This window comes from Sarcophilus harrisii, chromosome 2 (genome assembly GCF_902635505.1).
Source record: "Sarcophilus harrisii chromosome 2, mSarHar1.11, whole genome shotgun sequence".
Classification (NCBI taxonomy): Eukaryota; Metazoa; Chordata; class Mammalia; order Dasyuromorphia; family Dasyuridae; genus Sarcophilus; species Sarcophilus harrisii.
The window spans coordinates 340,440,288-340,465,301 of NC_045427.1; the positions used below are offsets into that span (position 1 = coordinate 340,440,288).

The 25,014-nt window shown below is 33.1% G+C and overlaps 1 protein-coding gene across 10 annotated transcripts in view; it reads right to left on the bottom strand.

The window, feature by feature from the left end:
• The window catches only part of SAMD4A (sterile alpha motif domain containing 4A), a 332,472-nt gene that overhangs the window by 55,664 nt on the left and 251,794 nt on the right, over positions 1 to 25,014 (bottom strand). For all 10 annotated transcript variants that reach the window (XR_004232060.1, XR_004232059.1, XR_004232061.1 and 7 more), the window contains 3 exons: positions 18,918 to 19,215; positions 15,069 to 15,154; positions 5,511 to 5,629 (listed from right to left, as the gene is read on the bottom strand). Coding sequence is in view for 7 of the 10 variants with exons in the window: in XM_031952983.1 (XP_031808843.1) it covers positions 5,511 to 5,629; positions 15,069 to 15,154; positions 18,918 to 19,215 (503 nt within the window). In the remaining 3 variants the exon portion in view is untranslated. The remainder of the gene's footprint in view (positions 1 to 5,510; positions 5,630 to 15,068; positions 15,155 to 18,917; positions 19,216 to 25,014) is intronic.

The window sequence follows — 25,014 nt, forward strand, 5'->3', positions numbered from 1 at the left end:
TTTTTAAACCCATTGCTTTACTTTTAAAGTCTTTTTATATTATGCTCCTTTCTCTAAGAACTCTAAAACCCAACAACAGTGACTTCTGTTATATTCCTCATAAAGGAAGGAAATGCTCTTTGCTTCTTCATTATATTTATATCTCCTGGGTTCCTCATTTTCCTTTTCTTTCAAGTTGAGTCGTGTTGTTGTGTGACCCTGGACAAGTCATTTGACCCCAATTGCCTCAGCAAAAAAAAGAAAAAGACAGTTCAAATCCACATACCGGAAGAGACCTTTCCCATTTCCTCCCTCCCTCCTACTCTTCACTGGGTGAGAACCCAGTGCTTTCCTTCTGAGATTTCTTTTAGTTTATTTTATATATATATATATACTATTTGGATGCTGTTTGTATACTATTTGGATATTATGTTATATAAAATAAACTAAAAGAAATATCAGAAGGAGATTTATACATATATACATATATATACATACACACATACATATATGTATATATACTATTATATAAATACATACAATTATACTACATACAAGATTATATATGTGTGTGTGTGTATATATATATATATATATATATATATATATATATATATATATACTATTTGGATGCTGTTCCTCTCTTTTCTAATCCACCAATTAGAAAGTGAGTTCCTTGAACAGGAACTGTTTTTGCCTTTCTCTGTATCTCCAGCACTGAGTGTAGAATTTGGCACACAGTATATGCTTAAATCCTGGTTGCCTGATTGACTCATATCACAACCAGAAGCCCATGTAAGAGAGTGAGAAGGAAGAATGTCTCTGGTCTTTCTAGATTGCTTAGTTTTTCTCTTCCTTTCATTTATTTTCTTTTTAAATGAATTTTGGTCATTTGATAGGAAATTCCATATCATTAACACACTTTATGAAAATCCTGTCTTGGCTACAGACAGATTGAATTAAAAATAATAAATTATATAGAATAGGGATGACAAAGTTTAGGTTGACAAGTTAGCAAATGCATGTCATGGACCAACTGATCAAAAAGGCAGAGGGTTTGAGATTTACTATCACTGACAATTAAGCTGATCTCATTATTATTATGGGACAATTGATTCCTAAAGAAATAGGAAATGAGGGAAGAAAAACAGAAACAAGTTTCCTACTCTGTTGTTCTTCTTTTGCATCTCTTGTAACTTTCTAAAGATAACTAATTGGTTTCACTGTCAAAATTAATGAGATTAAATATTTTGTGATTATTGAAGCCATTAATATGAAATTTGGTGTACTTTGGGAGAGGCTGGAATAAAATTTACCTTTTCAGTATCTATAAAAAAAGTCAGATTTTTAAAAGCAAGTTAATAGAGGGAGGAAAGATTTACAGGAGAAATGTTTGAGAAAATTTTCAGTGATTTAGCAGCATTCTACTTATGAGAACTAGAAGAAACCTCTAAGACCATCTAGTCCAACTTCTATGTATAGGCTCCCCCCAAAGCGGTCACTGACGTTTCCTTTCTGTTAGGAAAGCCTTCAGTAAGGGAAAAGCCATTACCTCCTGAGGCAGTTATTCCCTACACTGAGCCTACATATACCTGTCTGAAACTTCCACCCTCTAATTCTGTTTTCTGGGGTTAAGCAGAAAAAGCCTGAGAATCTTTCACATTACAGCTTTTGAAATCTTCAAATATTCCAACTTTTTAAACCTATTTTCGTATAGCATGAATTTAAGCCACTTCACCATTGTGATTACCTTCTTTATCTGAAGATGCTCTTCAGTTTAGCAAAGCCCTTTATTTGTACAAACAGGAGCAATTTATTTTTAATATTTATTTATACATATTTAATGTGTAAAATCAGGTTTTGATGATCAGTATATGTTTTCTTCTCCCCCCACAAATAGCACTTGATTCTCAATGATTCAAGAACATCACAAATAGTCTTAAATTCATCATTTCTGAAGTTCCCATAAGTGAGCTTCAAAAGGCAATATTTATCAAATTGAACCAAATACAGCCAAAATTTGTTGACGAAATTGTAATAAAATTTCTATATTAGTGTTTTATATGAAACTTAAAAAAAGAACTAAGGTAATACTTTGAGTAAGATAATTTTTAATAGGGAGCTGAACCTATTAATAAAAGGGTCAATGGCTTTCCTCCTTTTATGCCAAAGACCCCAACTTGTTTTTATAAGCAAAAAACAAAGAACAGAACAAAAATCAGATGATTGCTTATAGAACTGGCAACATCATAGGGTTAGAGAATCATAACTGGCTGCTTTGAAGAAAGTGAGGATAGAATACATATGAGATGGAGACCATCTCACTCTATCTCTAAGGAATGCTATCTTCAATGAATGCTTTTGTGAATTTTATGGGTCTCAGCTACATCCTGAGGTCACTGATAGGAAACCAAACTGGACAAATTGAACAAGTAGACAAACTGGAGTCTGGGGAATTGGATAAGAATTTTTTTGAGTATTTATTTATTTTATTTTTTATTTTTTTAAAATTTTAATAGCTTTTTATTTACAAGTTATATGCATGGGTAATTTTACAGCATTGACAATTGCCAAACCTTTTGTTCCAATTTTTCCCTTCCTTCCCCCCACCCCCTCCTCTAAATGGCAGGATGACCAATACATGTTAAATATATTAAAGTATAAATTAAATACAAAATAAGTATACATGTCCAAACCATTATTTTGCTGTACAAAAAGAATCGGACTCTGAAATGTTGCCTGTGAAGGAAATCAAAAATGCAGGTGGGCAAAAATATAGGGATTGGGAATTTGATGTAATGGTTCTTAGTCATCTCCCAGAGTTCTTTCACTGGGTGTAGCTGGTTCAGTTCATTACTGTTCCATTAGAACTGATTTGGTTCATCTTTTTGCTGAAGATGGCCAGGTCCATCAGAATTGATCATAAGATAAGATTTTAAACTACTAAAGATGGGAGAAGATCAGTTAGTCTAGCTTCTTAAGGATAACATACAAACCTTGCAGGAAATTCTGAGATAACATTTTATGAGAGTATTGATAATAGAATATTTCTTTAACTAATAATGAATATGAGAAAGCTTAAGTCTTCAGAGAGAGAAGAGATTGAACTTTTGTACAACTGGGTTTCTTCCCTCAGAGACAGAGAAGAGGCTTTAGGTTTGTTATATAGAATACAGATTATGGCTATAGTTTAAAATCACTTACAATGTAAAATCAAATCTAAAATATAGGCTGTCAATAATTACTTCTATTATTAGCTTAGTTTTGTTCAAATTAGTATGAACTGAAAATAATAAAACTGAAATTATTTAATTAGCTAAGTTTTTTTCCCCTAATTCAGATTGATATTTCTTCCCTCCAATTAATACAAAGTAGTTTGATTTTCACTGTTTGGATAGATGTACTGTATATGTGAATGCAAAAGATTACACAATCATTAACAAGATATATCTGAATACATATATGCAGATATATTAAAAAATTTAGACCTTTTAGATAGAGGTGTTAAATATTGATCTATATATGATTCCTATATAAAGTAGGATTCTGATTGATCTTGATGCTTACATTATCTTTCTTGTTGTCCCACCAGTTTATTTTCAACAAATGGAGAAGGGTGTTAACATATTGAAAGCTCAATTAAGTCAAAAGCATGACTTCTTTTTTTGGCAAGCAAAAACTAATTTAATCTTGCATTAAGAAAAACAGTGTCCAAAAAGAGGAAGATGACAGCACTCTAAAAAATTGCTTCCTTCATCATGAGACTTATTTAAAACTTTCTAGCTTTCTGGAAAAATAACAGGATTTAATTCCAATAAAATAGATCTTATTGCAAATGTCAACACTTCATTTTGGATAATCTATAAGATAAGAAGTCTGCTTTACCCATGCTAAAAAGAAAATCTCTAGAAAAATCAGTCTGATTGTCATTTTTTTCTTTTAAGAACTTAAAATAATTTTTTTTCCAAATTAGTAAAGCCTCAAATCTATACTCTTTAAGTCAATTAGTAATAACTAGCATTTATATGCATCATTTTAAGATCTGTAAAATCTTTTTATATGTTCTCTCACTTCATGAACAAGCATTTATTAAACACTTAATATGAGCCAAATAGTGTTCTAAGTGCTAGGGATACAAAGTAAAAGTAATCCCTACTCTTAAGAAAAGTATCCAAGAATCAAGCAAAAATGTTCCCTTTGGAAACTTTTTCTTGCTGAATGTTGAAAAGCTAGTTCACCTTTTAGCATCTTGACAGATTCTTTTTCCTCATATTGATTTAGTCTAAACCTGTTGTTTATCACCCTGGTCCCAAGCATGGTTCTAGTAATGTTGGCAATTTGGAATGTCACAGTTTAGGTAGAAGAATGACAAATTTGGAAGTATCCAGGAGCATCCAGGAGAGTTCTGCAGTCCAAGCAACATGAGGATCAGTTGGAGGAAATGGAGAGGTTTAGTTTGAAGAAGAGAACACTAAGATAGGTCATAATAGACATCTTTGAATATCTGAAGTGCTGTCATGAAGAAGACAGATTAATCTTGACTTCAGACATCAAAATTAGGAAAGATGGGTAGAGATGACAATAAGTCAGATTTAGGTTTGATGTAATAGTTCAATTACAAAAGCATTTGTTAACTAATTACTATTTGCCAAGCATGGTGCCAGGCATTAGGGATTCTAAACAATACTTTCCTTTGAGGAATTTATATTCTGCTGGAATGTAAGGAAAAACTGTTTAACACTTACAGCTGGCCAAATTGGAATAAACTCTGCCTTGGGATGTATTTGTTTTTTTCCAAATAGAGATCTTCAAATGAATGCTGAATGAATACTTGTTGAAAATATTATTGGAGGAATTTCTATATTACAGGCAGAGGTTGGACTAAGGGAATTCTGAACAAGTTTTTTTTTTTCCTGTGACTTTGGTAATCATAGAAAATTTCAAGTTAATTTTCTGATTTCCCTGTAATTCATTTTCACAAAGCAATTGGATAGTAAATCCAAATCTCTATAAATCTAGAAGCTATAAAGCACAATAAGGTTTATTTTCACCTTTTCCTGATATGTAGACATGTCAAGAATGTTATGTCTACAGTTTTAGAATGCTGGTCAGTCCAACATAAAATAGTAATGCAATGCTTAATTCAGCCATCGACTATAATTAACTTGTCTACAGCAAAAAGTAAAAAACAAACAAAAACAAAAACAAAAAACCTCAGATCTTCATACAATCACACAGGCTGCTGGCTGAAGAATACTTGGCTCTCCCTCACCTGCACATATTTAAGTGTTTTGCAAGTATTCATTAAATATAGAAAATTTTGCTCAGGATATATCTTCCTCAGGGAATCCTCTCAATACTTTCCCCTCCACAACCCCACCCATTTAATGACTATTTTAGAACTGGGCCACAAGGTACCTGCTATGAACAATATGTGATACTCAAACATATTACTGTATTCAGATCCCAAAGTAGGCAAATGAATCACTAGGTAACTAACATGCATCATAATGAATGAAATCCCAACATACTTTCTTTGCTGTCGATATCCTGATATGTCTAGAAGGGTTTTCCGAGGGAAAGACCGAAAGAGCTTCTGCACCTGCTGTTTCCATGACAACAATCTTTTTTTCTGTGTTTCTGTAAATGCCTGCAAAAGCAAATAGGACTTTTCATGGGTAATACAGCTTGGAAAGAGAGGGAAAACATGCAATTAAATATAGAAAAACATTGGAATCTGGTCAGCTTGGCTTTAAAAAAAAAAAGCACCTCTGCCCAAAAAACCCCATGTTTTTAATTGAACACAAATATACTAATTAGACCATTTTATTTTGGCAACCACTTGTAACAAAATTCAGAAGATACTTGATAGGCTATATTATTTGAAGCTTGATAAAAATTCATATTCTTTAAAAATCTTTTAAAAATTATATCATCTCTCCAAATCATTATTGATCAGAGAAATGCAAAGTAAGACAACTCTGAGATACCATTGCACACCTCTGAGATTGGCTAAGATGACAGGAAAAGATAATGATGAATGTTGGAGTGGGAAAACTAGGACAATGATACATCGTTGGTGAAGTTGTGAACGGATCCAACCATTCTGGAGAGCAATTTGGAACTATGCTCAAAAAGTTATCAAACTATACATATCCTTTGACTCAGCAAAGTTACTACTGGGCTTATATCCCAAAGAGATCTCAAAGAAGGGAAAGGGACTCACATGTGCAAAAATGTTGGCTAGAAACTGGAAACTGAATGGATGCCCATCAATTGGAGAATGGTTGAATAAATTACTGGGCTTATATCTCAAAGATATCTCAAAGAAGGGAAAGAGAGACTCACATGTGCAAAAATGTTGGCTAGAAACTGGAAACTGAATGGATGTCCATCAATTGGAGAATGGCTGAATAAATTGTGATATATGAATGTTATGGAATATTATTGTTCTGTAAGAAATGACCAGCAGGATAAATACAGAGAGGCCTGGAGAGACTTACATGAACCGATGCTAAGTGAAATGAGCAGAACCAGGAGATCATTATACACTTCAACAACAATAATATATACTGATCAATGCTGATGGACATGGATCTCTTCAACAATAATAACAACAACACTTTCTGTTGTTGTTTGCTTGCATTTTTGTTTTCCCCTCTCAGTTTTTTTTTTTAACTTTCTAGATCCGATTTTTCTTGTGCAGCAAGATAACTATATAAATATGTATACATATACTGTATTTAACACATACTTTAACATATTTAATATGTATTGGACTACCTGCCATCTAGGGGAGAGGGTGGGGGAAGGAAGGGAAAAGTTGGAATAGAAGGTTTTACAAGGGTCAGTGTTGAAAAATTACCCATGCATATGTTTTGTAAATAAAAAGCTATAATAATAAAAAAAAATTGCACACCATCAATATTTGCCCTCCAAATTTACTCTAATTATTAAGTAGGAATGAATTGCAAAATTGATTTGTAATACTCAGGCTTTAGTGGATTTCCTGAATCTTCAGAATTGGTGGAAATTCTTTAACTTCTTCAAATATCAATGTGCTATGATAATGTGTTATAATAATACATTATCACAATTTGTATAACCTTCACGTGATTTAACATATTCAATACATTTAAAGAATTAAAAAAAATCTATCAGGGGATATCTAGGTGGCATAGTAGATAGAACACCAGTCCTGGAGTCAGGAGGACCTGAGTTCAAATTTGACGTCATACACTTAACACTTCCTAGCTATGTGATCCTGCACAAGTCACTTAATCTCAATTGCCTTAGCAAAAACAAAACAAAACAAAACAAAAAACCCAAAAATAACAACAAAAATTTACCAGGTTAGGAGATCTCTCTTTCTCTCTTCTCTCCACTCTCTTCTTTCCTCTCTCCCCTCCCCCCTCTTTCTTTCCTTCCTTTCTCCCTTTTCACTTTCTCTCTTTGTCTCCCTCCCTCTCTCTCTCTCTTTCCCTCTCTCCTCTGTCTGTGTCTCTCTTTATTCAGATATCTACTTCATTTTTTCCCCTTCCTTCCCCATTTTCATTCATCTGAAATAAATGGTCCTACGTAAAGGCAGGTCAACAGACTTGATTCTCTCTTTAAAAAGTTTTTTTTCCTATTACATTCATTTAAAAAATCGAGTTCCAAATTGTCTTACTCCTTCCCCTTCCCTCTCTCTCTGAGGAAGCAGCCAATCTGATATAGCCTATATATGCATGCAGTCATGCAAAACATTTCCACATGGCCATGTTGTGAAAGAAAACACAGTGCAACCCCTCCCCCCCAAAAAACCCAAATCTCAAGAAAAGTAAATAAAGCATGTTTCAATCTGCATTCAGATTTCATTAGTTCTCCCTCTAGAAGTGGATAGCATTTTTCATTGTTAAGTACTCTGGCAATGTCTTGGGCTCATTGTGTTGCTTATAATAATCAAGTCATTCACATTTATTATATAGTATTATCATATAGTATTATGTGCTATGATAATGTGCTATAATACATTATCACAATTTGTATAATCTTATGTACATGTTTTATGTACATGTTTTCCTGGTTCTGTTTACTTCACTTTGAATCTGTTCATGTAAGTCTTTTCAGGTTCTTCTGAGACTATTCTGCCTGTCATTTCTTCTAGCACAATAGTATATTCTCACAATCACAAGCCACAACTTGTTCTCCAATAGATGGGCATTCCCTTGATGTTCAATTCCTTGCCAGCACAAAAAAAGAGCTGCTATAAATATTTTTCTAAATATAGGTCCTTTTCCCTTTTCTTTGATCTCTTTGGGATACAGAGGTATAGTTGGGTCAAAGATTTGCAGTTTTATAGCCCTTTGGTCATAGTTCCAGATTGTTCACCAGAATAATTGGATCAGTTTCACAAATCCACCCTTAGTGGATTGAAACAGCCAGATTATCACATTTTCCCCCCCACATTCCCTTTAGCACTTATCATTTCCCTTTTCTGTCAGAGTAGCAAATCTGATAGGTGTGAATGAAACCTTAGAGTTGTTTTAATTTGCATTTTTCTCATTGATAAAACATTTTTTCATGTAACTTGGTAGCTTTGATTCCTCCTTCTGAAAAAGCTACCTGTTCATATCCTTTAACCATTTATTAGTTGGGGACAATAGGGGAACGCCTCATAGAAATTATAGTTTTTAGTGAGTCTTCTCATTAGTGTGTATTTTAGGCTACACAAATTTTAATGTTTTATAGCATATTTCATATCCTGATACCCCTCTGTGACATCTATGTGACCCTGTGGTCTTTAGGGATATAGCAACAGAGCATAGGTACCTTCAAGTTTTCCTATTTTCAGAGGCTTCAAAGCCTGATGTCAGACTGACTTTGTTGTCTAAGGACCAATAGTAAAAACAGCCATATCAACAATAGGTAAACCTTGAGATGACAAATGTTTTGATTATGACAACCCATGAAACAAAGATATTTAAGTGAATCACAATCCAATACATTTCTTCCTTTTTCCATATTGACAGGGACAGAAAGTCCTTTGACTTTTGCCTTTTTGATCTAGTGACCAAAAAACATACTCTGATGAAAAAAATAAAAATTGACATTATTACAGTAAAACTCTGGAATCAGTGAATCTCTTTGGAGAGAAAAACAAAGATATGGGTAGAGCTGGTTTAACCATTTAATCAAAGTCAAAAATATCATTTAATATTTCTCTCATTTTATAGAGTTCAATGATCATTAAAAAAAACTACTATGAAAATAATTATAGCTTATATGCTAACATCTGCTACAAAGTATAAAAAGGAGAGAAGTTCTATGAACATCTTAATCAGCTCTTCCCAATCAAGTCAAGATATATTTTGATATACAGTAACTTCAATCTGAAAATAGAAATGTAAAAAGATGGTGGTTTAAAAATGTCTTGAGCTTGAGAAATAAGAAGTCAAAGGTTTGTGTTCATGACATGTAGCTATTGAGATTTCTAATAGTCTACAAATCTTTGACTATTAGAAATCTCAATAGCTATATGTCATGAACACATTTTTCCTAAAAAGAATCTGAAGGCATTGATCAAATATCACAGAAATGAAGTTGACTGTAATGAAAGGGACAGGAAACAACTGGTTACTGATGTGAAAAATAGATCTCAATCATTTGTCTGTGATCAAACAGGTTAGATCAAAAATTGACAACATCATGTTAAAATAAAGGATAAAGGTAAGGAGATACCATGGATAGCTGCAACAGATTCAATTTGCTTTTCAAAGAAACTGTTAATGAGACTGGGAAATTTTTTAAAAAGACAAAAGATTCTCATCTTAATTAACACCATTCCTGTACAAATTTAATACATATAAAAAAGTTCTCACAAGGAGGCCAACAGAGCATAGAAACTGACTTAGCTAGCAAAATTTAGCCTCTCTGCCAAGTAGAGAGAGATGGAAGCTAGAGGGCAATAATAGAATAGAATATTGTCAGTAAAATCAACTTTTAAAACAGTAAAACACAGTGGAAGCAAAAACAAATCTATAAACAGAGGTTGCTAAGAGACCCAAATGATTCATATCCACTAAAGAATATTCATATATGAAACTGGCAGGAGTATTTTAAACATATAAAATGGAACGAATTTATGAATGTAATGATTTATTTCATTAACATTTCAATAACATAATGTTATTAACATTAACATTTATTTCATTTTTCCATCAAAAAAGGAGTTGCCACATTTGGACCTAACATCTTAGTTTTCAATATGCAATACAAAGAAATAGAAATGGGTTTTATTAAGTTAGGAAAAATGACTGGATCAGACTAAGTGTACACTGAGGAAATCTCTGCTTGTGAGGCAATATGGTCTTAAAAGCACTGATATCTTTAGGTTAAATAAAGGAAGATAGCAAAAAATGGGGAAAAAAACAGGCAATATCAAGCTCCCAAAAGGTGTCTAGGAAAATATTAACAACTACTAAGATATGCCTACTTTCTTATCTTTACAAAATCTTTATAAGAATGAGCTACATACATATTGAGGGTATCCTGGATGAAAATATGAGAAGAAGATGAGCAAATTTTCACAAATAGTACCTGACAGCAAATTATATCTAATCACTAACCATAAGGTATCTAATGTATAATTGACAAGGCTGGGGGGGAGGCTTTAAAAGAAACTGCTTTTAAAGTTTTGATGAGCAATATGATTTCACAAGTACATTGAAAATATGTTCTCTTCTATGTTTTATCTTGGACCTAACACATTGTTTTAAATAATAAGTATCCAACTATAATGCTAACAGAAATGTGAGGTAGCAATTTTTACCATATTTAACTAGTAAAGAAAGTGAGTAGCATAGTCTTTCCTTTTCAAAATCTCCTTTATTTGTTCATTAATTGCTGTACTTACTATGTCCACAGGGTCATTTTAGGAGATGTGCAAGATATAGAAAACCATATCTTGCACATCTTCTAATTGAACATCTTCCTAAAGAGAACCATAATTACAAAATTCTTGCTCTCAGGGAAGTACAGTAGGGAATTAGAAATAATATTCATTCATTCAAACATTTATTGATATTTCTATGACTGGACCACAGGATACAAAGATTATTAAGAAAGTGTTCCCTAACCTTAAAAAGATTATAATCAATAGCAAGGAACAACTGACTCCTTTTTGGTTATAAAGATGAATTCATTAGCATTATTTGTACATTATTCAGGTTTTTTTTTGTTTTGTTTTGTTTTGCTTTTTTGCTGTGGCAATTAGGATTAAGTGACATGCCCAGGATCACACAGCTAGGAAGCGTTTAAGTGTCTGAGATCAGATTTGAACTCAGGTCCTCCTGACTTTAGGGCTGATGCTCTATCCGCTGTACCACATAGCTGCCCCTCATTACTCAGTTTTCTAGCCATAGAAAAAGCTGAGCCAAACAAATAACTTAGAGGACTTACAAATGAGTATGATATAAAACAAGACTAATCCTAAGTATCTCAACTTTGCCTTTTTATATATTTAATATTGCATTACATAGGACAATTCATTTAACTTTTTTCTGCTTGAGTTTTTTTCATCTATAAATTGAAGAGGCTGGATTAGAAGAGTTCTAAGGGTCCCTTTTAGCTGCAAATCTAGAGCAAAATATCTGATTTTCATGAAAATAAAGGAGCTATTCACAATTTAAAGGAGCATTAAAAATAGCCCCAAGATGCTATTCACAATTTAAAGGAGCATTAAACAAAGCCCCAAAGATGCCATTTCAAACAAACATTTCCCAAGATAACAAGTAGTATTCAATAAGAAATAGATCTTATTTTTTCACAAAATGAAAAATTGATTTATCTAACACCCATGACACATTAGATTTGCTATGTAACTAACCCAAGGGTACATATAGTGGTAGTGAGCTACTAAGGAGGCATTCTTCTCAATATAACAAGTCATGTTACAGTAACATGGGAGCTAGAATCAGTGCTCTAGGGAATTGGTTTTCCATAGTTATTTTTATCTCCATATAGGCCATTGCACTGACCTTAGAAGCGGCTCAGTATTAGCTATCACTCTACTCTGGCTTCTAACAGCTTTGGGTTTGGAGGGGGCCATGATTATTTTCTTATATACCCAAAATGAATCTCTAGATTCACAGTGAGGAAGGGACAACACTCATCATGTAAAGATAATGACCTCAAATACATTGGCAATGTTTCATCACAGAAATCTCCAGAAACCCATCATTCTAAAGCTGTCACTACAACTCAGGTATTAATATCATATTTGGAGAAATAAGCATGTTTCAAGACAGAAAAGTAAGATTGTTTCTGAAGTTGGTATAGTTGCATTAATGCTTAACAAGGGGGAAAAAATCCCCATGGAGAAAAAATCATGAGGCAAGAAGCATTTAACAGTTGGAGAATAATGCCCTAGAACAATGAGGTATTTGGGCACCAGAGGCAATAAAAATAGAAACTTTTGTCCTTTCTCTCACACTATACTTTTTTACTGCTTTGTGGGGTTCTGTGCCCATAGCCCTTAGGGAAGAAGGAAGGGGTCTCAATTTGGTCAATAGCCTTCCTTTTCTCCAGTTAAAGTGAGAGTCTTTAGGGAATTCTGTTTAGCCCTCAGTTGGAATGAACAGTGTGTACCACATGGGGACCTCAAAAGGGAATGTGTGTTTGGTAGGCATGGAATAACTTGGGACTGTGGAAAATTATTCAAACACATTCCTCTTTTTTGAACTAAAATAATAATCAATAAACCCATTAAAGAACATTCTCCTCTTTTTAAAATGGAGACAGGGCTCCTCCTCAAGCTTCCTGTCCATGAGTTACCCCTCTGCAATCAGAATGTGTCTGTTAGCATTAACACTTGACAAGTAAAAGCAGACTGAGTGAAGCTTGATCTTTGTATTCCTGTCTTTTATATGCCACAAAAGTGGCCAATGAGAAAAATGAAAGAGAAGAAAACAGAGAAAACATCCTGATATCATGAATGAGGCCAACATTTATGAGCTGGAATGTGAAACAGACATTATGAAGCCTGGATAACTTTTAAAAATATAAGTGACTAGATTAATGTGTCATGTAATCTCTGAGCACTTGAAACCAGGTGGAAAAGTTTTGTATATTCTGATATGCTGTAGGCTCAATTCTTATGAGTAGATACCATGGGGAAGGAAAGCTCTGCTTACATTCCCCCATTATCATATGCCATCCCCTTCTCCATTCCTTCCTCATGTCTAGAAAGCCCTTTTTTTCTTTACTTTCATTTCACAGAAGCCTTAGCTTGCTTCAAAAGCTCAGCTCAACTCTTCCATAGGATAGTTCTCCCTGTTTCTATTGACTATCCCTACACTCTGCTTGCCAACTTATTTTGTAGTCAATTTTCTTTTCTTTTCTTTTTCTTTTTCTTTTTTTCTTTCTTTCTTTCTTTCTTTTTGTATTTTTTTTTGTTTATACCATTCTCCCACAGTGGAATATAAGTACCTTGAGGGCAAATGTAATTTTACTTTTACCTTTCCATCCATCTTGCCTAACACAGAATAAGAACTTAACAAGTACTTCTTGAATGAAGAATTGAATCTTCTTTTGGAGGCTTAAGAGACCTACCATGTCAATCTTGAATTCTCTTTCTCCACTTATGAATGGTTGTAAGCTTCTTGAGAGTATCCTTTTTAACTTCCTTTATAGACAAGTGCACATTTACACACATGCGTATAAAAGAAAGCCAAAATTGCAGTGTTCAAGAAGACAAACAAAGTTGGGAAAAGGAAAGTTAAGGTTACTGGTCAAAGGAAAGATGGAAACTATCATAAATGACTTGTTTTTTTTCTATCTGGCTCTCTTTAGTTGTATTGAGAGTGCTTTTCTCTAAAGAGACCATTAAAGAAAAACAAGTTCATTATAAAAATTTTTCTTGGAGCAGTTCAATATTTTAAAAAGCCACAAGCATAAGTTATTAATGTAGTTAGTTGATCAGGTGTTTGACAAATTCTGGGTGAAATAATCTGGATAAAGACCTAGTTTTTTAGGCTGTGAAGGGGAAAAAATAGGAAAAACAAAGATGTCATGAATGAAGTTGAAATAAAAAAGCTAGAATTAAAAATCAAAACAAATATATATATTTTTTGCTTTAAGGGAGAAAGCAATGGGGGCTTCAAGAGTGGCAAAAGATTCTCCCTGGGGATTTGGTAAGAGAATTTAATTTTAACTTTGACCATAAACCACAGCTGCAGTGCCTAATGGACAGCTGGTGAGAGCATAAAGGAGAAAGAGGGTGTGAGTGAGTAGGGAGTGAGCTAGAATTCCGCAATTTATATCTTCTTTCACATAACCCAAGGTTCTCAGCTGTCAAAGCATGTACATTCATTGTACATAGTCCTTTGGGACTTTATAATCTTACTTTATGCCTACATTATGGAAAAACCCTACCAAATATGATTTATGCAGGAAGATAATTTTGAAAGCTCAGAATTTATACTGTAACCTTTATGGAAAGATTTTGAGAAATTTTGGAAACCTCAATCTATCTTTGCACATAATGGCCTTCTACCCTTCTTCCATCTATATAGTCAGATATAAAACATCTATAGTATATATGTAGTGCACAGACCTAGGACCTTTTTCTTCTCCATAAAGTAAGATTCCTTATATATTGTGTTAATAGGCATATCTCCTCAACATATCCCAGTAAATTCTGAGTCAAAACACAGAAATACGTCATAATGTATAAGACCTGTTCACACACATGGATGCATAAACACTCTTTCTGTCTATCTCTTGTCTCTGATTCTTTTTCTCTCTCAGATTCCATGAACCAAGAGGTAGAATATTTATTCTAAAATAAAACAATATTGAAAATGTTAAGGGCTAGCTTGGGTTCGATGAAGCATCCTCTGCTTCATTGCTTAGGGAATTTTTCACAGAGTCAAGCATTCATTCTTAAATTTTTTGATTTTATATTAATCCTTGGATACTTGATAAAACATGCTGAATTTTTAGTTGGTCATAGGTCTTATTCTAAGAGGAAGAATATCAACTTTACACAAATGTTGAATCATTTTAAAATCAATATATATGAGTATCTCAAAATTCTTGCCACTACTTACCTCATGAATTAGACACTTGTCTATGAGTTGTAAATAGGAACTTATATTTTCCTCATCAGGTCTAGAGACCAGGAGCTGTGTACACACTGCAAAGGGAAGGAAGAATTTAGAATACTGCACATTTTTCTGAAATATGTATATTTTGCCAACCAAAAGGGAAGATTAAGCAGGAGAAGTACATGTATGATTGTTATCTTTATGGAATTTTTATGTAAACTTTTTGAGACATACAAAAAGAACCTGCATTTTTCTATTCTGTCAAGTTCAAACGAACTGTCACTGGAGGAGCACATGTCAAGAGCAACCCTCTAAATTAATCCCAGTTATACTGTTCTATTTTAAGCCCTTTGCTTATTGACCAGGAGTTGAGAAACATAGTAACTGTCTGTAATGTACCTAATTTTTATCATTGAAATGAACTAACAGGTCTTTCCTACTGAAAGAAGAAAAAAATCCTCTTTCTTTAGTTTAGTCATTTTTATGAAGTACCTGAATTTTGCAAAATCTATTTAATAGGACTTTATTTTTCAGTTATAGGAACTTGGACATGATATATATCTTTCTTAAAAATGAAATGTGTGGACACATACATACCTATGTTCCTATTAAATTAACACTTTTCTATTTTATAGTGGACATTTCCACATTGACCAATATACTGGATGAACGCTTATCTATCCATACAACTTAAAACTATTGCTCACTTACATAACAATAGGTTAATAATGTAGTCAGAGTGCAAAGTCAGTAAAAGCAAAAATGAAGATTCTCCTTGTTTTACTAGCTTAACTTCTCTCTGCTCAATTCAATTCAATTCAATAATTCAATAATAAAGTATTTAGAATGTGCAAGGATATAAAGGGATATAAAGACAAAATGAATGCCCCTCAAGAATGGCTTACACTGAAACAGAAGTGATTGCTAGGGACAATGTTGAAAAATTACCCATGCATATGTTCTGTCAATAAAAAATTATTAAAAAAAAAGAATGGCTTACATTCTATTTGCAGAGGGAGAGGGGATGTAAAAATTAAACAAATAATTAAATAGAATTTGAAGAGGATGAGATTATTAATAACAAGGGGATCAGATTGTAAAAGGTTTTCCCACAGGAGAGGAAACTGAATTGAGCCTTGAAGGAAATATACATACATACATACATACATACATACACATATATATGTGTAATATATATATATATTACACATATATATACTCATACATACATACATACATATATGTGTGTGTGTATAATGACATGCAGCTCAGAGATCTAATGTTGGCATAGGTGGCAAAATAGTACCTAATGAGAGATTATTCACTACCAAGCAGTACTGTTAAGCTCTGCCTAACACTTCTAGTTAGAACTATTATTCCCCACTCTCTGTACAACTTCCATAGCTTTGTCTTGCCATGGCAGGCTTGCTTTTTCCTCTACCCTCTTTAGTTCTGGACTCATATTCAAATTATCTCAGCCATTTTTCCTGAGCATAGTGTGCTAATAATCTCTCTGGCTCTAATCATCTCTATTACTTTCTAGACCTGAGTGCTCCTTTTCTGTCCCCTACTCTCCCATGCAAGTAGTTTTCCTTTCACATTAGAATGAGGGCAGATAGTTTTTAACTTTTGGACTTTTATCATCAGTTTTTAATGCATTGATAAATGAGCTTGATAAATGCTATTTTACTCATACATGCTTTCATTCATTCATTTATTCATTCAAACTGTTCTCTATGTACCTTTTAAAATAGCCAGAAACAAAAACTCCTTGTATTCCTAAAAAGACAAAGGTCCACTTTGAACTTACATAAAAGTATTTGGTGTCCAAGTTGTAAGAAGACTTTGGGGGTTCAGTAAACATGTAAGTTAAGATAATTTCCTCGTATATGGGCTCATTATTAATACATTTTCTCACATTCAGAAAATCTCTTCATTGAAAATCCCTTCTAACTCAAACTCAACTAAGCCATTTTCCCTGTCTGGGCAGGATCACTTTTAAAATACACAGTGGGAAATTTGGGTATAGAATAAAAAAAAATCATAGGTTGTAAGGAAATAGATAATTGTTCTTAATGTTATCATCATGGGGCTGGTTTCATACACAGAGATCTATCTGTCTTTGCAATCATTTTATAAGTGTCAAGTTTGTTTAAGAAACATTAAGGACTATTAGTAGGGGGTACAGTGTTTAAGAGTACTGTTCATTAAGAGTACAGGAATTTTCATTCAAGTCCTGAATTAAAATTTGGTCTCAGAAGCTCTTTAACTATATGGTGTTAAGAAAGTCACCTAACTTGTCTGCCTCAGTTTTTTAAACTATACAGTTGGAATAATAATACTTTTTGGAGTTGTTATGAGGATCTAATGAGATATTTGTGAAGTTATTTAGCACAGTGCCTGGCATATAGAAGATAATAAATGCTTATTTCTATCCTTCCTTCCTTATGTAAAAAGTGAGCCTTTACTAAGGTATATTTCTTTTTAACAAAAATTGAGCTCTTTAAATTACCCAATATTTTGTATTAAAATAAGAATTTCCTTTTCTCTACCCAAATAAGAAAAGAAATGTTTTTGGACTTTTTCTTTTCATTTTAAAAAAGTGACAGAGGATTTTTTCTAATCTTAGTGTTTTGTTTTTAGTTGCAAAATTTTTCTAAATCATTGTACTCATCATTCTATCTTTCCTTTTGGTCTCCTTAGATGAGATGGCCCCTTTACTTTCTCTTGAACTGAATTCTTTGTTCTACTCCAAGTTCTTGTTCTAGTCATCATATCATATTCTCTATCTGTCTCTGTCTCTCTTCTTCTCCACATTTCTTTTTTCAGTATCTGTGTGTATTCCTGTCCTCTTCCCCAACTCCTCTCCTCTGTTTCTATTGTTCTACCTCCTCCTCTTCCTCCCAGGATTTTATACATTCTTGCCTACAAAAATAATCAAGTTTCTTTGAACCTAAAAGCAAATAGAAAAAATAAACAGATCAACAACAACAGAAACTTTTATCATTGATCCTCCTTGTACCTACCCCTCCTGTTCCAAGCACCAAAAAAACCCAAAACCCAAACTTGTCTCAAGCTATCATCTGATGGTTTATCTTTCCTTTTGTCAAACTTCTAGAAAGAGTGTTGACTACCTCCACTTTTTCACTACCAGTTCATTCTTCAACTCTTTCCAATCTTGCTTTTGCCATATCATTCTACTTTTAAAGTTCTTGCTCTAAAGTCTCACAACTTTAAAATTCAGAGATCTTTGTTCATTTTTTCATCCTCAGCTTCAATTAAAAGCAGGGGAAAAGGAACAGAGAGGAGAAAAATGTGGAGTTTAGTGATTGAATTTTTCACCATCATAAAATAATTTTTTTAAAGAAGAGATTTTTTTTAAATGCCTAGATTAGTCCCTCTGCATTTAAGAGAGAAATCCAAACACTCAATTCCTCCCTTCTTCCTATCACTCTAATATAAGACTCTTCATTTACCAACTTCATACAGCCAAAAGAACTGCCAGAATAAAGGAGCATACCTTCCCGGGGACTGAAAGTGTATTAGACTATAAGCAGGAAATGCCTAATGCCCTTTCTATTTTTTACTAACTTCTGACCTTATGCTGACTATGGAGGAAGAAGATCCTAGAGAGAGATAGTCAGCCACTGAGGATTTTGTTTGTTTCTTAAATTACCCTTCTCAGAATCTCACAGCTGAACTTGTTCCATGTAAGGTACACAAAAGACAAATACACATCCTTTTTTCTGAAGAAGTGAGCAATTATCTCTCTCTACAAGAGAATGAAAGGGGGTGATGCAGAAAGAGATAGAAAGATGAAGAAATTGGAAGCAAAGAGATATCACATTTCACCTTTTCCCATGACTCTTGTGAACTGTCCAGGGAGATCGCCTTCAGGCAGAGGTGCCCCTGCAGATTCTCCCTCACAGCCACTCATGTGGTGCTGCTGGATTCCACCTCCTGCTGCAGAGTCCTTACAATCAAGGACTTGATTATCAGAACCAATCAGAGTAAGTTGATGATGAGGCTCTGACTCTTGGCTGTGTTTCTCTGTGTTAGAGCTCTGAGAGCAATATGCTTTTATTGGAGTAAGGATCATCTGGTGCAATTCTTGCAGAGGGACACGCAGGTTGCCCCCTTCTAAGATGTCCTGAAAATTTAAAGATAAAAGACAATAGTTAATAACATGAGTTATATAATCTCTATTTGACCCATTTCAGTTTTCTGGTAGAGAGGGATATTGAGGGTATATGAATTGGAGCTATAATGAAATAGCAACTGAGATAACCAGAAAAAGTCCTTAGGACAATAAAAAAAAAATCCAAGAAATGGAGTCAATAATAAAACTTTTGGCCTCAGATGTCTACATAAATATCCAAATCTCATGCACTAAATTAGAAGAATTAAACAAAGAGAATTTTGTTGGTCTTAAAGAGAGAGAAACAAAGAAAAAGAGAGAGGAAAAAATGAGTATGGGAAAATGAGTATAGGGAAAGAAAAACAAGAAAAAAATTGGGAAGATGGGAAAAGAGTTTAGTATTTCCTAAAATTAGGATACACAAGAACAATGACATACAATATGGATACCTACAGAGTGGGATCTTATGAAACTCACTCTTACTGGAATCAGGCAAAACAGAGTTAAATATGTATTCAATTAAAAACAGAAATACAGATCGTGAAAATCAAAGATATATAAAACTAAAAACAAAAATCCCCTAAAGAATAAGATTAGAAGGGATTTTTTGAGGGAAGGTACTCTAATAAAATAGATAAAATCATTCACTGATTCCATTTTTAAAAGATTATAATAAATGATCAAAATGAAAAATGAAAAAATAGAATCAAAGTAGACAAAGAAATCAAGAAAATTGTTAGAAACTATTTTTCCCAATCTATGCTAACAAACCTGGATTTAAGTAAATGTATGAAAATATTTACAAAAATACAAAATATCCAGATTGGCAGAGCAAAAAATAATTTAATCTCAGAAAGAAATTGAACAAGTCATAAATTATTTTCCAGAAGAAAAGCACTCAGAAGCAAATGGATTTACAGGTGAATTCTGTCAAAGAATAATTAATGTCAATATTTTATAAAGTGTTTATAAAAATAATGAAGGCATTCTATCTAACTCTTATGAGATAACCATGACCCTAATGATCAAATCAGGGAGAGGTAAAGAAGTAAAACAGGAAAAGAAAACTTTAAAGTAATATCTTTTGAATGTTAAAAAAATACTAAATAAAATATTAACAAAAAGGCTATAGCAACATGTTGAAGAGATTATAGCATAACCAGGTTGGATTATTATATATATATACATCATAAGGATGGATATGTGCCAGGAAGTGAAGGTTAGTTCAATTTTGGGAAAATTACTTTGTAGAACAAAAGTACATAGTATGGATCATACTAATAAAAAAAATTCAATAGATTTAGAAAAGACTTTTGGTAAAAAAAAAAATGCCTACTTATGCTTTTAGAAAAACACATTTGAAAGCATAGGCTAAATGGATCTTTATTTAATATAGTAAACAACATATATTTAAAACAAAGAATGAGCATCATATATAAGAGAAAAATGATGGAGGCTTTTCTAATATCATTGGTGAAACAAAGATGTTATTATTGTTACTATTATTCAACATACTAATGTAATAAAGATACTGCCTAAATTAGTTTATTTAATGCCATAAAAATCAAACTAACAAAGTATTACTTTACAGAATTAGACAAAATACTAACAAAACTCACCTGGGGAAATAAAAAGTCAAGACTCTTAGGAAAAAGAAGAAAAAATTACCAGTGAAGGAGAGTTTAGCAGTATTTTATTTCAAACTATATGGCAAAAGAATAATCATTAAAACTCTTTCATATGGATTAAAAAAATGGAAACATTACTCAGATTAGATGAACAGGAGTTAAAGGTAACTTGAAGCCATAGTAGCCTAGTATTCAATAAATCAAGAAAATCTGGCATCATTGTAACAAATGCTGAAGGGAAAGAAAAAGATAGAACTATCTTAAGATTGAAGACACACACTGATATTTTTTGATGATAACCTTTTAGAAAAGGATATATACAAGATATGGAAACATTGACAGATTAACAGGATATATATATATGTGTGTGTGTGTGTGTGTGTGATATGACAGATTTGGGGAATTAAGGGATCTTATTCAGGGATGGAATACACCTTCATAAGAGGTAAAACTTACCAAATTTAAAAGGGTTTTAAACTAAAAAAGAAGGGGAAGGGTTAAATCTGCTTACATATATCGACCAAATTAGATACTACAGATATTAAGCTAGATATCACAGATATTTTTGTAGGCAGAAACCTGCGTACATATATATACCAAACAAGCTAGATATCACTGAGATAATTCTCCCTCATTGAGGATAACTACATTGTAGGAATAACAGTAGTTGAACACAAAACTCAGAGGAATCAATAGAAATAAAACCTATGGCCTCCAATAAACACTTAATGTAAGGAAAAACTTTTTAATTTATAATCTCTAGATGAATGGTAAACAGGTAAGATTTGCAAAGCACTTTTTACAACTTTCATTTTATCCTTATAATAAAATCATGCAGTCAGTTGTTATTATTATCCTCATTTTAAAACAGGAGGAAACTTAAGCTGAATAAGATTTAAGTGACTTGCCTGCAGTCACATAGTTAAGTGTCTGAGGCTGGATTTGAACTCAACTCTTCATTACTTTAGGCCTTGCAGTTTTCTCCATTGTACTACCTACCAGCTTTTACACCTATTTATAAGCTATTTAGTTATCACTATTAATTCATATTATTGACTAATTCAGTAATAACTTGTGAAGAAGTGACAATTGGCTGTAAATTTTAAACAGGTAGTTACATTTAAAGATATAAACACTCAGGCTGAAAATTTTAACCTTTATAGAGAATAGAGAAAATTGTGTATTTAAGTAAGAAAATTATATTCAATTAAAAATAATATAATATTAAAAGAAAAAACAAACATATTGGGGAAAATATGGCAAGTTTGATTAATGAAAACTTGATATCTAAAATATGTACAGAACTTTAAAAAACTTTAATTATTGTTAATCCCAGGTTTACTTTGAATAAATGGTAAAAACAATACAAAACAAAACAAAAAACAATTTGTTGCCATTTAGTTGTTCCAATTGTGCCTGACTCTTTGTGACCGCATTGGGGATTTTAGCAAAGATATGGAGTGGTTTGCCATTTCCTTCTCTAACTCATAGTCCAGATAAGGAACTGAGGCAGAGTTACTCCCTTGCCAGGGTTCACCCAGCTAGTAAGTATTTGAGGCCTGATTTGAATTTAGGAAGAAGAGTCTTCCTGACTCCAGGCTCATGTGCTATTTGCTTTTTCCCTTTTGCTGGTGAGTTGTTTTTTGTGCCACAGTTCCCTTTTGATGTCCTGACCTAGTTTCCCTAATTGTCGTATTTACTCTGCCTCAGGCTATAACCTTTCCCTCTTAATGTTTGATGAGATAAAGATCTACTTCAGTTGCTCTGCCCCAAAACCCCAGGCTATAATCATTCCCTCTTAAATGGTTGATGAGATATAAAGGTTTTATATCTTTAGGTTATAATCATTCCTTCTTAATGTTTGACAGGATAAAAGTTTATCCATTTTAGATGTCATTAGAATATCAGTAACCTTTCCAGTACCTTCCCCCTCCATTGTGTCATCCTAGATGCCTCCCCCCATTAGGTTATCCCCATCCAGATACCTCCCCCATTATGCCATTGTTCTTGTTATCCTATAAAATAGTCTTGCTGTCTAATGCTCAATGCTGGATTCTTTGAGATGATAGTCTTGTCCAGCCCTGGGACCAAGATCTATTTGATCTTGCTCAGTTTCTCTGGCATTACAGTTTAAATTGTGTCTGACACTTTGTGACCCCATTTGGGGTTTTCTTGGCAAATCAATATTGGAATGGTTTTCCATTTCCTTCTCCAGCTCACTTCACAGAAGAGGAACTGAGTCAAACAGGGTTAAGTGTAAACAGGGTCGGGTAAGCTAAAAAATGTGTGCAGCCATATCTGAACTCGGAGCATCCTATCTCCAGGGTCAGTTCACTATTTGTTGCATCCCCAGCTGTCCAGAAATGGTAAAAGATAGCACAAACATTTTTCAAAGGATTATACAAAAGTAGAGTTGTAAAGGACTTATGGATATCATTTCCAGTCGCCCTCGTTTTATTGATGAAGAAACTGAGGCATTGTAATGCCAAAGGTCACTTTTAATGGGGTGACCAGTTCCTCCATTTGTCCTATTTCGTATTCTGCCTTAAGGTTATGACTGTCCCCTCTTAATGGTTGAGATAAAGGTGTTATAGACATTCCTTAATGTCATTAGAATATCAGTAACCTCCATCTATGAGGCTATCCCCACCTAGGACTCTGCATTATGTCAATGTTCTTGTTATTCCATAAAAGGCTTGCTGTCCCAATACTCGGGGCTAGACTCTTTGAGATGATAGTCTCGTCTAGCCCTGGCATCCATTGGTCCCAGTATTTCTCTCCATTTAATAAACTATTGAATTGATCTCTAATCTCTATCTTGCTCAGTTTCTTTTGGCATTACAGCATAGAGAGGTTTAAGGATTTACTGAGGGTTAACTAGAGTATCTAAGATGGAATTTGAATATAGTTCTTTCTGATTCCAAGGCTTATGTACTATCCCCTACACCATGTTGCCTCTCAAAAATATGAAACTAAAATTGTAAAAATCAGTTGAAAAAATATTCAATGTCAGTAGTAATGAAGAGACACAAATCAAAATATCTTTAAGGGACACTTCCTCATGCCCATCAAATTAGCAAAAATGATTTTAAGTAAGGAAACTTAACATTGTGGTAGAGTTGTAGCAAATTAGTAGAATCTTCCTAAATAGTTATGTGGCAGTAAAAAATAAAACACACATTTTGATCTTTGTTATGAAAATACTCCAACACTGGTACCAAAACCAACTAAAAGATTAGGTTTTCAAAGATTTTCAAAGCTTTATTTTATGTAATACATTAGAGTAATTATGATGGACATGATTACAGAGAAACTTAAAGTTTCTTTCTTAGAAAAACCTTTATGAAAAAATGCAAAGCCACAAAAAAGCCAACTAAAGTATGAGGAAAAAATGATTGAATATAGACAAAATTCTGATAGAGATTTATTTACATATTAAAATCAATTCATTTAAATGTAGTGCTTACGCAGATAGTTTGGACTAGTTGTTAATGTTAAAATTTCTTTTAAAAATTATCCCAGGGGCAGCTAGATGGCACAGTGCATAGAATATCAGCCCTGAAGTCAGGAGGACCGAGTTCAAATGTGACCTCTCAGACACTTAACACTTCCTAGCTGTGTGACCCTGGGCAAGTCACTTAACCCCAATTGCCATAGCCAAAAAAAAAAAAATCCCCAAAGAAAGGCATAGATTAATTTTCCTGTTTGGAAAGGAAGTAAAGATGGAAATAGTATGTATTTCATTTTCTAGATCTGCCTGCCATTTGAATAATGATAAATTAATTTATAATTATTCTTTGATAAAATGACCTGTTTTGGAAGTAATATCTCTCATGAGCAGAATGTAAATTCCCTACGAACATTAATAATTTTTGAATAAAATAGTAAAAGATAAAGATAAGTATAGAACTATCAATTTTCCAAAATCAAGAGCACATTTTCAAATATTCCATTAAATGGTGGACTCTTGGTTAATAAGGCATATTTTATATGTAGGAAGAAGAGAGAAGCGAGAGGAAAAATTGAATTTGGGGTACCTATGAAATAGAACTGATTTTGCAGTACTTTAATTTTCTGAATCTGGTTAGGATTAGAATTAGAACTGTCAATAATATTCTCAATAGGCTATCTAAGGATTTTTTCTTTTGTGACTTTTTCCTTTATGAAGGTGGAAATATATCAC